Here is a 12,914-nt window from a genome sequence, read left to right as displayed (position 1 = left end):
CACACATGCCTCTCACTTATACACACATGCCTCTCACACACACACCTCACTTACACACACACACGCCTCTCACTTACACACACATACACACATGCCTCTCACACACATGCCTCTCACTTACACACACACACGCCTCTCACACACATACACACATGCCTCTCACACACATGCCTCTCACACACACACACATGCCTCTCACTTACACATGCCTCTCACTTACACACACACATGCCTTTCACACATGCCTCTTTTACTTGAACACACAACTTTCCTTAAACACACACACACACACCTCACCTAAAACACGCACACACAAAACACAGTGCTTCCAACATTTATCAAAGCCCCCCCCAGCACCCCCACCACAGTGCAGCTTGAGGCCAGTGCCTACCTTTGGCTATCATCAGCCTGATGGAGGAACAGAGAGCTTCACTCGGCTGGCTTGCTTAACTGGAAGGGCCCGGGAGGAGCTGTGCTCTGGAGCTCCCCCTAGCTGCAGCCAGTGCCAGCTCTCTCTAGGTACAGGAGGCAGCTTCCGTGTCACGGACACAGCTCCTCCGTCTGTAAGAATTAAAAAAAATAAAGTAGCAGCGAGCGATCGTCAGCGGGAGACAGTGGAGGAGAAGTGCCCCCCTGAGGTCAGGAGCCCGGCGGCAGCCGACTCCACTGCCTCCCACAGTTCCGCCCCTGGCAGGTGGGGCAGATGTAACATGTACAAAGAGATTTAGATTTGGTGTGTTCAAACTGAAATACAGTGTAAAAGTAAAGCAGCCAGTATTTACCGTGCACAGAAACAATATAACCCACGAAATCTAAATCTCTCTGCACATGTTACATCTGCTCCACATTCAGTGCAAAATGGTTTTGCACAATTCTTGATTTTTTTGGTTTGCTAACAAACCTGAATACTCCCCAAAGACTGCAAGCTTGAAAATTATTCAGATCTCTCTGGTGGGTGATGGCAAGTCATGTGAATCTTCTACATGAAAACTCTCTAATGCAAGATTTTAACCTGAAAGACAGATGGCTTCAAGAGAAGTCTACATGGGGTATATTTACTAAGCTCCCGATTTTGGCCGATTTTGTGTTTTTTGTTCAAAGTGTCATCTCAGCAATTTACTAAACACAAAACTCGGCAGTGATGAGGGCATTCGTATTTTTTTTGAGGGCAGAGAAAACAAAATATGAATGAATACACCATCGGTCAAACACGCCTGTTATTTTATACATCTCGGTAATTTACTAAGAATTCGTATTCTCAATCACTGCCATCAAAAGCCAAACACTGCCGGGAAAAAGTACAAATCGTAAAAAAAGCAGTTTTTAAATAGACCTGCTTTTTCCCCCTGTATTCTGATAGGCATGCACGGATCAGTGAGATCCATGCATGTTTATCTGTGGGAAGGGGTGTGAAAGGGTTAAAAATCTCAGAAAAAAAATTGCGTGGGATCCCCCCTCCTAAACATAACCAGCCTCGGGTTATTTGAGCCGGTCCTGGTTGAAAAAATACAGGAGAAAAAATTACTGGGGTCCCCCCATATTTAAACAACCAGCACCGGGCTCTGCGCCTGGTCCTGGTGCAAAAAATACGGGGGACAAAAGATGTAGGGGTCCCCCATATTTTTAATACCAGCACCGGGCTCCACTATCCAGAGATAATGCCACAACAGGGGGACACTTTTATATAAGTCCCTGCGGCCGTGGCATTACCCCCCCAACTAGTCACCCCTGGCCGGGGTACCCTGGAGGAGTGGGGACCCCTTAAATCAAGGGGTCCCCCTCTCCAGCCACCCAAGGGCCAGGGGTGAAGCCCGAGGTTGTCCCCCCCATCCGTGGGCAGTGGATGGGAGGCTGATAGCCATAGTGTAAAAATAAAGAATATTGTTGTTGTTTTTTAGAAGAACTACAAGTCCCAGCAAGCCTGCCCCGCAAGCTGGTACTCGGAGAACCACAAGTACCAGCATGCGGGAGAATAACGGGCCCGCTGGTACCTGTAGTTCTACTACAAAAAAATACCCCCAAAAAAACACAAGACGCGCACCGTGATAGTATAACTAATTTCCATACATGCACACTTACACACATACATACTTACCTATGTTGACACGGAGCCCCTCGGTCCTCTTCTCCAGTAGAATCCACCCCTGTCCCTTGGGTGGCTGGAGGGGGGGACCCCTTGATTTAAGGGGTCCCCACTCCTCCAGGGTGACTAGTTGGGGGGGGGGGGGGTAATGCCACGGCCACAGGGACCTACATAAAAGTGTCCCCCGGCTGTGGCATTATCTTTCTGGCTAGTGGAGCCTGGTGCTGGTGTTAAAAATACATGGGACCCCTACGTCTTTTGTCCCCCGTATTTTTTGCACCAGGACCAGGCGCAGAGCCTGGTGCTGGTTGTTTAATATGGGGCGACCCTATTCATTTTTCCCCCTGTATTTTTACAACCAGGACCGGCTCAAAGAGCCCGAGGCTGGTTATACTTAGGAGGGGGGACCCCACGCAATTTTTGGGGGGATTTTTAACACTGTACAGACTTCATATAATGTACACAATGAAGCCCTGCACGGATCACACTGATCCGGTCGGGATTCATTGTGTTAAGTACGGCAGTGTTTTACTAATCACTTCCGTAAAACACTGCCCGACAATACGAATCACATCGACATCGGAAAATACAAATGAATACAACTCGGCAGCTTAGTAAATTACATGCACTTTATTCAAAAAGTTGCAAATTCACACAATCGATGTCATTCGAGTTCAATCTCCCACCAAATCCCTACAAATACAAATCTTAGTAAATATTACCTCATGTGTGTATCCAGAGAATTGTTTAGTAGTTACAAACTTATTTTTTTAAATTAAGTCAATCAATTTAATTCTTTTATTTTTGCTTGTATTTCTGCATTTGTAATCTTGGTATCCTGCAACACTGTGTTGTGACTTTCACTTGTCCTGCTGATTTGATACAAGTATGTTTTGCATTTAATATTATTGCCATTTGTTTATCTGTTTTTCTTTTATGAACATTTATTGTACCTTTGTTATTTTGCAGTAGTTACAAATCAGAGTGGACCACATACAGTAAAGATAACCTCTTTCCAAACCTATTGTTGGACAGATTCTTTTATAAATGAATTACTCTTTTGTCGGTGATGCAAATGTTGTTTAGCTATAGAAGATCATATTGTAGTGCTGTACTGTTTGATTGACGACTACATACAAGCTGGTTTGGGTGCTGAGCGACACAGCACATAATCAGATATGACAGTAGGGAGGTAGGACAGAGGGATGAAGTAGAACTTGCAGTCCCAACCAGGAGAGTATCTCGTCCAGGGGTAGACAGCAGTCACAGCATGTTCCATGCAGTCGGGTACCATATGAATTCTTGGGCTGGCTGTTCTCTCTAGACTTTCTAATCCTTTAACACCTACAGGAACACCAGACACGATTCATAAATGTGTGGATTTAGAAGCAGATAGTAATGTTACAATAGAGCTAGGCTTCTTTATTACCTTGAGGGATAGTTTGCATTATGGGGGTCATTCCGAGTTGTTCGCTCGCTAGCAGATTTTAGCAGCATTGCACACGCTAGGCTGCCGCTCTCTGGGAGTGTATCTTAGCTTAGCAGAATTGCAAACGAAAGATTAGCAGAATTGCGATTAGAAAATTCTTAGCAGTTTCTGAGTAGCTCGAGACTTACTCCTACACTGCGATCAGCTCAGCCCGGTTCGTTCCTGGTTTGACGTAACAAACACGCCCTGCGTTCGGCCAGCCACTCCCCCGTTTCTCCAGACACTCCCGCGTTTTATCATGGCACGCCTGCGTTTTTCCGCACACTCCCAGAAAACGGTCAGATTCCGCCCAGAAACACCCACTTCCTGTCAACCACACTACGATCACTTCAACGATGGAAATTCTTCGTTCGGACGTGAGTAAATCTACTAAGTTTTGTGCTAAAATACGTAGCGCATGCGCACTGCGTACCATGCGCATTTTCACCTTAATCGCTCCTTTGCGAAAACTGGCAACGAGCGAACAACTCGGAATGACCCCCTATATACTGTAAAAATATATATTTTGTTGCAAGCATGGTAACAAACAATCCTCCCACAGGTTTTGCTAAACCACCTTGCTGCAGCTTATTCAGGAATGTCAGGATAGTACAGTCAGCATAAGGTGTGGTACCAGCAATCACACCAACAAAAATATTCACAATCTCCAGCTCCCCTACTTTGGCTAAACAATGTAGTCACCTCTCCAGTGACCATCCAACTAATTCAGCATCTGTCACCCTGCCCCAACACAAAATCAGCTATTTATGGTTCCTCCCAAACACTAACTACATACTTGCCTACTCTCCTGGATTCTGCGGGAGACACCCAGTTTCTCGGTAGTCCCCCGCAGCTCCGGAAGAGTAGGCACCCCTCCCGCATTTTGCCCAGTGGATAAATACAGAGATAACTACAGAGAAAACGTGGACCCATCAGAGAGGGTGGGGCATAAGGATGCGATTCTAGGCTAATTGAATCATTTTAGCTCCTCCCCTATGCAAAGATGGACCAATCGTATATTTTTCCCAACCAGTGGGCGGAGCCTAATGATGCAATTATTTTATCCCTGCCCCAATCACCGCCCACCTGCTTCTCCTTTCCAGGCATGTCCTGAGATGTTTTGAGCACAATACATCATCCAAACTGAGAGACGTAGGGTCTAAAGTCATTGTAAAAGCGTATCATCCCATTGGAATTTGGGACTAGTACAATTCCACTCCTTTCTGATGGGGTGTGATTATATCATGTTCTATAAGAGTAATACCCCCAGGAATAGGGGAAAAGATGGGTTGGGTTTGGGATGTCGGCAGTTAGGATGCTGGTGGTCAGAATATCGACGACGGCATCCCAACAGTGAGAATCCCAACAGTGGGAAGGTAAGTATAATTACCTTCCCCCCATGGTTTCCTAACCCTAACCCTCCATCCCTGCAGCCTAAACATTCCCCCCCCCCCCCCGCAGTTTAACCCTAACCCTCCTCTAGATCAACTAATCCTAAGCCACCCTTCCCGCGGCCTAAACCTAAACCTCCCTACCCAGCAGCCTAACACTTCCCCTGCAGCCTAAACCTAACACACACACCCCGATTTACCTCTCCGGCGGCTCCACAGACGAACGGTTTGGATTCTGGCTCCAGTGTTGTGTACCTTGTTGGGATACCGGTGCCAGCATTCTGAGATGTGTCGGGACTCCGGCATCTACATTTTGAATGCCGGGATCCCGACCGTCGGGATTCTGACCGGATCCCTGAAAAGATGTCCCTCTTTCAAGCCACCATTTCTACTACCTGTTGCCTCAGAGATGCCTTTTTTAATGCCTAGCATTGAAGACACAGGATTTTATGGTCCTAATGAAGGGGTTAAGGCCCTAAAACATTAACAATACACTAGTCTCTTTGCTTATTACATGGTTCCTGAATGCCATGTCTTTGTTGGAAGATGGGTGTTGTTATAGGAACATGTGTTTTCCTCTACACTAGTGATACAATACCTTTGATCTTATTAACAACTCATCTCATTAATCTCATTAATTATTGGGATTGATGCAATTTGTGACTTTTCCACTATTTTAGTCACATCAAATAATACACTCCACTGTGTCCAATACAGCGTACTGTAGATATAAGGAAAGTCCAGGTGAGTGCAGTACAGAGTTCAAAAAGAGTTATTTTAGGCTAGGTCAATGTTTTTATAAGCCTTGACCAAGAAACCACTTGTTCAGGTGGGGGCGGTGAACTTACCCCAACTATACACTGCCTGGAACAATGAGCTCTGCTTACTAAGCTGATGAGTACTTCCTGTTGAGTGGATTCCTGTCATATTACATGTTACTATTTCTTGGTTAAATATTAGCTGTTCACATATAAATCTGAACATGCACCCTCTGGCGCATGCAGGCGGCAGTGAAAAGTAAGTGGCCATTATGGGATTGACATATCAGGGCTTTCTGGATGGAGCTCCTTCACAGATGTATTTTGAGCTCTGGCACCAGGGCATGCTACTTTATTATTTAGAGTGCCAGAAGACTTTGGATTATATATAGCTTCTCCAAATGCGCGGCACTCAGTTCCATCAGGTGACTGACGCTCTAATAAAGTAAAAAATTATAATTCTAGGGCACAGTGTGGAACCTGACATCTCAAGGAGGAGGTAGGACCCAACAGGGATTTCTCCTGTAACCCTGTGGGCCAGTCCAACCCTGTCTATGGTGATGGGTCACATAAGTCACATGTCTTAGGATCATCCTAGACACGATAAATTCATTTTGTGCCAATACCTAGCAGGAATCCTGTCTCGGCTACCTGTGCGGCTGCACTTGGGTGTCATGGCTATTGAAAGTAAGATTTATGCATTGCTTTATATCTTTTTTTTTTTTTTCATAATTTGTTTATTAATCAGCCAAAAATGCAAATGGGAAAACATACAGACATCCGGAAAATACATAAATGGACATTGGCAAAGGACAAAATTACAGTACAGGTCCAGATATTGACATTACAGACATAAAGGCCGATTCATTTTTTTTGTAATATTTAAATCGAGGGAAGAAAGCAGAGAGATCAGAAAAGAGAAGGAGAAGAAAGGAAACAATGAGAGAGGAGTGGAAAAGGAAAGAGGGAGATAGGATACAGGGATATGGAGCTGGAGTATTTTTCAGTACAGGGATTTTAGAAGAAGTGTCGGCACCTCTGAGAACTGGTGAAAGCATGCAGGCAACATCACTGTTGAGCAACCTAATGTTGGCTGCATATATCAAGAAAGAGGAGACAGCTGCCCTCGCTTGGAAACAGGGTCAAAAAGCCTATGCAACTGATCCCGGGTGTGTAAAGACATATTACTTAAAACTAAGCCCCATTTCTTGTGGAAACAGCTAATACCATTAGTAGCAAATACAGTCGCCGTACGGCGTTCATGATAGATAACTTCTAATAAAGCAGTCTCCCATTCTTGTATAGTTGGGGCCGTCGGGTGAATCCAGTGGGAAAGTATCACTTGCCTTGCCACAGTTACCATAACCGTCAAGGCCGGAACTATAGAAGAAATGTTGGAGATTCCCAACCAGCCCGAGAAATCAGCAAACAACATTGCTCGGATATTCACCGATAAGTTCAAAACAAACATTTTGTTGAAATAGGCACAAAGTTTATTCCGAAATTTCTTAATCTTACAGCAGGACCAGAAATTGTGAGTCAGAGTAACATTCAGCATAGAACATTTGACACAGAACGCTAATTCTGAGGGATTGAAATGTTTCCTCTGTGCCGGGGAAACATACATTCTATTAAGAGTCTTAATATGGATTTCCTGTAACCTAGCTGGCTTCATGTGTTTGAGAACTTGTGTTGAGTTACATAATATGAGCGTAATGTCTGGGAAATCTGGAACTTCCCTCCTCCAAGCTAATGAAAGGGGGAGCCATGAGGGAGTATTAGCATCAATTAAATCAGCATATAAGTATTTAATTTGGAATGGGCGAGATTTGCAAAGAATGAGAACATTCAGTATTGTATGAGTAGAGGGCGACATACACGCAAGATCCTTAAGAGCTTTAACATAGTGTCTAAGTTGGAGATACATGAAGAATTGTCTCTGTGGCAGAGAGAATTTGCCTTGCAGTTGGGAAAAAGAGAGAATTTGTCCGCCGGGGTCAAAAATATCTTTAATTGCAGAAATGCCTTGCAATTTCCATGTGTAGAAAATTTTGTTGTGCAGTGATGGAAGGAAATTAGGATTTCCCCAAATAGGGATGTAAGGAGTGACATATGGGTCAGTCTTTAGATTTCTATGAATCGATACCCAGGCCTTATATGTGTCATAAAATAAAATACTAGATCTGATCTCTTTCGGAATATCAGACAGGTGTGCAGAAGTGCAGCCGGAGAGTATGGGGAGAAAAGCACTTCCTCTAGGGCGAGGTTAACATAAGACGTTTGGTTGAGGAGCCAATCCGAAGCGTATCGGAATAGGGCTGCTCTGGCAAACATTTGGATATTAGGAACACTGAGTCCTCCCTTATGTTTAGGAAGGAACGTACGAGACCTTGGCATGCGTGGTCTTCCATTCTTCCAAATAAATTTGGAAAATTATCTGGAACACTACAGAGCATCAGACCTAGATATTGTGACAGGCAGCATCTGGAGCAAATATGATAATTTTGGGAAGGTCACTGATTTCGCCACTATGGTCCTGCCTAGGATGGAGAGGGGGAGATCAATCCAATTTTCCAATTGATGTCTTATTTTCTGGATAATGGACATATAATTCCGAGAATAAATTTGGGAGGTATGTGTGGGGATGTTTATTCCCAGGTATTTCAACGAAACCGTGTTGAGTTTGAGCTGAAGTATGAGAGTCGTAAGGTCTACCGGGGTCAATCGGGGACCTATGGGGAGCAAATCAGATTTGCTGACATTCACTCTGTACCCTGCAAACGAACCGAATTTAGTTATGGTATCGAAAATGGCTGGGATGGAGGTCAGGGGGTCACGTACAAACAAAAGCATATCGTCCGCGAATAAACTTAATTTATTTTGCACATTACCCACCTCAACACCAGAGAAGGAGTGAAGTTGTCTAAGTGCAATAGCCAGGGGTTCCAGGGCCAAAGCGAATTTTTATTAGTGAAGATTTGAGTAAGGGGTTCGTGATAAAGAGCCTGCAGCATGGAAACAAATGCAGGAGGGAAGCCAAACCTCCGGAGAGTCTCGAATAGGTGGTCCCATGTAACCAAATCAAAAGCCTTCTCGGCATCTAATGATAGCAGGAAGGCAGGACCACCCGCTCGAGAAGACTCCAAGGCCTGCATTATAGCGAGAATCTTCCTAATGTTTGTCACGGAATGCCTTCCCCATATGAAACCAGTCTGGTCCTCATGAATGAGGTTCGGAATCATTTTCTTTAACCTCTCTGACAAAAGTTTAGTGAAGATCTTATAATCGACGTTGAGTAACGCAATAGGTCTATATGAGGAAGGCATCAACGAGTCTCGCCCCGGTTTGGGCAATACTCTAATTGAGGCCGAATTGAAATATTGTGGGATCTTGTGAAGGGAATAAATGGAATTGAATAGAGATGCCAAGGGAGCACTAATTTTTGTCTGAAGAATTTTATAGAATTCTGCGGATAGACCATCAGGGCCTGGAGATTTAAGATTCTTAAGGGACCGAATGGTATCCAGAACCTCCTGCGCGGTAACGGGGGCAGCAAGCGACATCGAATGAGCGTGACTGAGTTGGGGTAATTCCATCTCTTTCCAAAATTCATGTTTAGCCGTGATGTCAATCGGGTCTTGGGAGTACAGATTCTTATAGAAGTTATGAAAGATGTCAGAGATCTTATTCCCCTGAAAATGACATTTCCCCTCTCCATCCCTCAGGGCTGCTATATGATGCGGACCAGAGCCTGCCTTAAGAAGACCAGACAATAGCCTCCCGGACTTGTTGCCAAAGCGGAATATATTATGTTTACCCGCCCCCAAAAATGTATTAGATATTTGTGTAAGGACTTGATCAAACTGTTGTTTAGCCTTGGTGTATATATTTTTCCTATCTAGCGTGGGGGATGCATTAAAGTCTTGAAAGGAGGAAGTGAGATTAGATTGGGCAGCACGATAGGTGATATTCATCTCCTTTTTAAACTTAGCCACAAAGGCAATAATATCTCCCCTCAGCACCGCCTTGGCAGTCTGCCAAAACAGAGCCGGGTTGGATTCATGTGCGGAGTTATTGAGGAAGTAGGAATCCCAAGCGCCAAGCAACATATCCTGGAAGTGTTGGGATCCTGCCAGGCGGGCAGGGAACCTCCATTGAGAGGAGGGACCTAGTATATACTTAGTTTGGAGCGTGATGGAGATAGGAGCATGATCTGAAATTAAGATTGGTTCTATACTAGTATCCGTGATTTTATCTGACAAGACATCAGAGACAAAAAAATAGTCTAAGCGGGAGAAAGAATTGAAAGTGGCTGAGTAATATGTATACTCGAGTTCTATAGGGTTGTGGAGTCTCCAAATGTCAACAAGACCAAGCTGGGTGGACAGGTATGTCAGGTTGGTCTTCGGAAGGGTACTACACAGCAAAGGACCCAGGATTAAATTGAGTCTGAGTTGTACTAGCAGCACCTGGTTAAGTAAGTGGGCAAGTTGTACCTTAAAATGGCAGCATTTTTACAACTTAACAAAACGATTTACTTCTGTATATGTGACCTGGAGGCCAGGAATGTTGTTAAGTGTAATTAATTACAGTTGAGTTGCCAGTGAGACAGAAATGTGCACATAATAAGTGGTATACTAATCTGTTTTGTGAAACTGGCACATCAGAGAGAGTTAATTAAGCCTGCTAAGTTTGTCGACAAAGTGAAACAGCAGTGTAATATGGAGGAGATGATGAAAGTGTTTGCTGAGGTGGCTGCAGGGCAGCTAACTCAGATTCAGTTACTACATGCTGAAATAAAGAATATGAAAAAAGGTGAGCAGGAGAGGATATAGAGGCATTTTTGTGCACCTTTGAACGTGCTGTTACTTGGTTAAAATGGCCAGGTGAGGAGTGGCCTGCCAAATTAGCTCCTGTGTCTGAGACCAGCTCCTATCCTATCATTTGAAAGAGGCTATACTCATCAGGGTTGGGGTGACGGGCCCGAGTAAAGCCCAGGAGTTTCATGAGTAGCGGCTGAGCCCGTCTGAGTCTCTTATGGCTCAATTGGCAAAGCTAGCCTGACTGAGTAAAGCCTGGTTGCAGCCGGATAACAACTCTTCACATTGTGTGGTGGAAATGGTTGCTCTAGATCATGCTCTATGGGTATTAGACCAGGTTGTACAACAACGGGCCCTACAGGCTTACCCACAAACATTTCAGGAGTTATCAGTGGTAATTGAGTTTTATCTGACATTTGGTAAATTAAATAAAGCCATGCAAGGGTTGCAGCCAATACCTAAACTCAGAACCCAGGACCCAATTCTCAAACCCAAAAACCCACCTCCAGCTGTGTGTTTTGAGTGCTGTGAATCTGGTCATATACTGTACTTCGAAACTGCCCAAAGCAGGGTGAACCAATGGATTGCAACGCAGGGAAAACCACTTGGCCTGTTGTCAGCATGCCTGCTGGAAGTTTTTCCATGGCGGGAACCACCCTGTTTCGTCTGATGGTACAAATTGAAGGCCAAGAGGCCTTGGCATTAGTTGATACTGGCAGTGAATTGACCATCATCTCTGCTAACTTGGTTCCTCCCAAGGCTGAACAGGTGTTACCCCCTGTAACGGTGCTAAGCGTACATGGAGATATAGAAGAATACCCATGAGTGCACCTGGCAGTGGTGATTACAGGGCGACCAGTGAAAGTGGTAGCCGCGCTAACCTCCAGTCCTCCTTTTCTGCTGATTTTAGGCTGTGACTTTCCGTTACTGTATGAGGTGGTTAGTTGGCATGGCATCTGCAGAGTCTGAGGGATTCCAGGAACCAAGATCTACAGGATGCCAAAGTTCTATGACTGTGAAATCCTCCTTGACTAGTGAGCATCAGGGGAACAACAAGACAGAGGCACATTAGTCTCCCATTGGTGAAAGAATGTCTTTACAGCAATTTGGGCGGGACCAACAAAATGACGGAAATTTCATAAATGCATTTGAAAGTGTTGTAGAAGTTAATGGTAAGATAACTACTGCATTACCATACTTTGTATTGAAAAAATGATTTATTGTACTGTGTCTGTTATTTGCAGGATACAAAATTAGACCAGTTGTTGGTTCCCCGGAAACACAAGCAGATGGTAATGAGGGCGGCTCCCAAGCATCTGTGGGGTGGCCATTTAGGGGTTGGAAAAAACTCTCCAGTGTACACAGTTAAGGTTCTTTTGGCCAGGAATTTATGTGGCAGTAAAGAATGCCCAGTGTGTCAGTAGACAGCACCCCGGCCAAAATTTAGCGCACCCTTGGCTCAAAATAGGCATGGAAATCATTTCCAGAAGGCCTATCATTTCCATGCCTATTTTGAGCAAATTGGTATGAATTTGATAGGGCTGGTGGAGAAATCTACTCGTGGGCATCAATATATATTAGTAGGGGTTAACTATGCTACCAGATACCCGGAAGCCATACCGTTATGTAATATGAAGTCTAGCAGCATTGCCTGGGAATTACTAATGCTATGGACTCATTTGGAAATACCATTAGAAGACCGGATGGACCAGGGTACCCCTTTGTGTCTAAATTAATGAAAGATCTTTGCTGTCTGTTAGGGGTGGATCGAATTACTACTTCAGTTTACCACCCGCAGACAGACGTCCTGGTTAAATGCTTTAACTGAACCCTTAAGCAAATGATAAAAAGGGCGGTGTCTCAGGAGAAGCATGATTGAGACCTACCCATCCCTATCTGATGTTTGCAGTTCGAGAGGTACATCAACCCTCTATGGGGTTAAAACCCTTCTAATTTCTCTATGGTAGAAAACCCAGGGGAATTTCAGATCTGTTAAAGTAAGGGTGGTGGCAGCAATCACCCCAAGAGCCTAACATGGTTCAGTTCGTGACTCAACTGTATGACCGCTTAAAGCAAATTGAGCCACTTCTGAAAAGACATATGAACAGGACTCAACAACGTTAATAACTGCAGTTAACCGATCCTTTAATCAAGAAGACAAGGTACTGGTTCTCTTACCCACCACTGAAAGTAAATTGTATGCAAAGTGGTGAGGCCCTTATGAGATCATGCAGGAGGTGGGACCTGTTAACTGTAAGGTTTGACAAGAGGGTAGAAGGAAGTCCAAATCTACCATGTTAATTACTAAAACCCTGGAAAGAAAATACCAGTCAGCTCTCATAAGTGGCCATGAAAACCCAAGATTGTCAGGTTCCCATGGAAGTCACCTTGAAT

At 44.4% G+C, this 12,914-nt stretch overlaps 1 protein-coding gene across 1 annotated transcript in view; it reads right to left on the bottom strand.

Moving 5' to 3' along the window:
• Positions 1 to 2,694: 2,694 nt before the first annotated feature.
• Positions 2,695 to 12,914, bottom strand: part of LOC135011397 (retinol dehydrogenase 7-like) — a 52,317-nt gene continuing 42,097 nt past the window's right edge. The window contains exon 5 of the mRNA XM_063952456.1: positions 2,695 to 3,427. Within this exon, the coding sequence (XP_063808526.1) occupies positions 3,213 to 3,427 (215 nt within the window). The 3' untranslated portion in view covers positions 2,695 to 3,212. The remainder of the gene's footprint in view (positions 3,428 to 12,914) is intronic.

Source organism: Pseudophryne corroboree, chromosome 2 (genome assembly GCF_028390025.1).
Source record: "Pseudophryne corroboree isolate aPseCor3 chromosome 2, aPseCor3.hap2, whole genome shotgun sequence".
Lineage (NCBI taxonomy): Eukaryota > Metazoa > Chordata > Amphibia > Anura > Myobatrachidae > Pseudophryne > Pseudophryne corroboree.
Note: the sequence above shows the minus strand (reverse complement) of the source record. Positions and strands in the feature narration are given on the sequence as shown.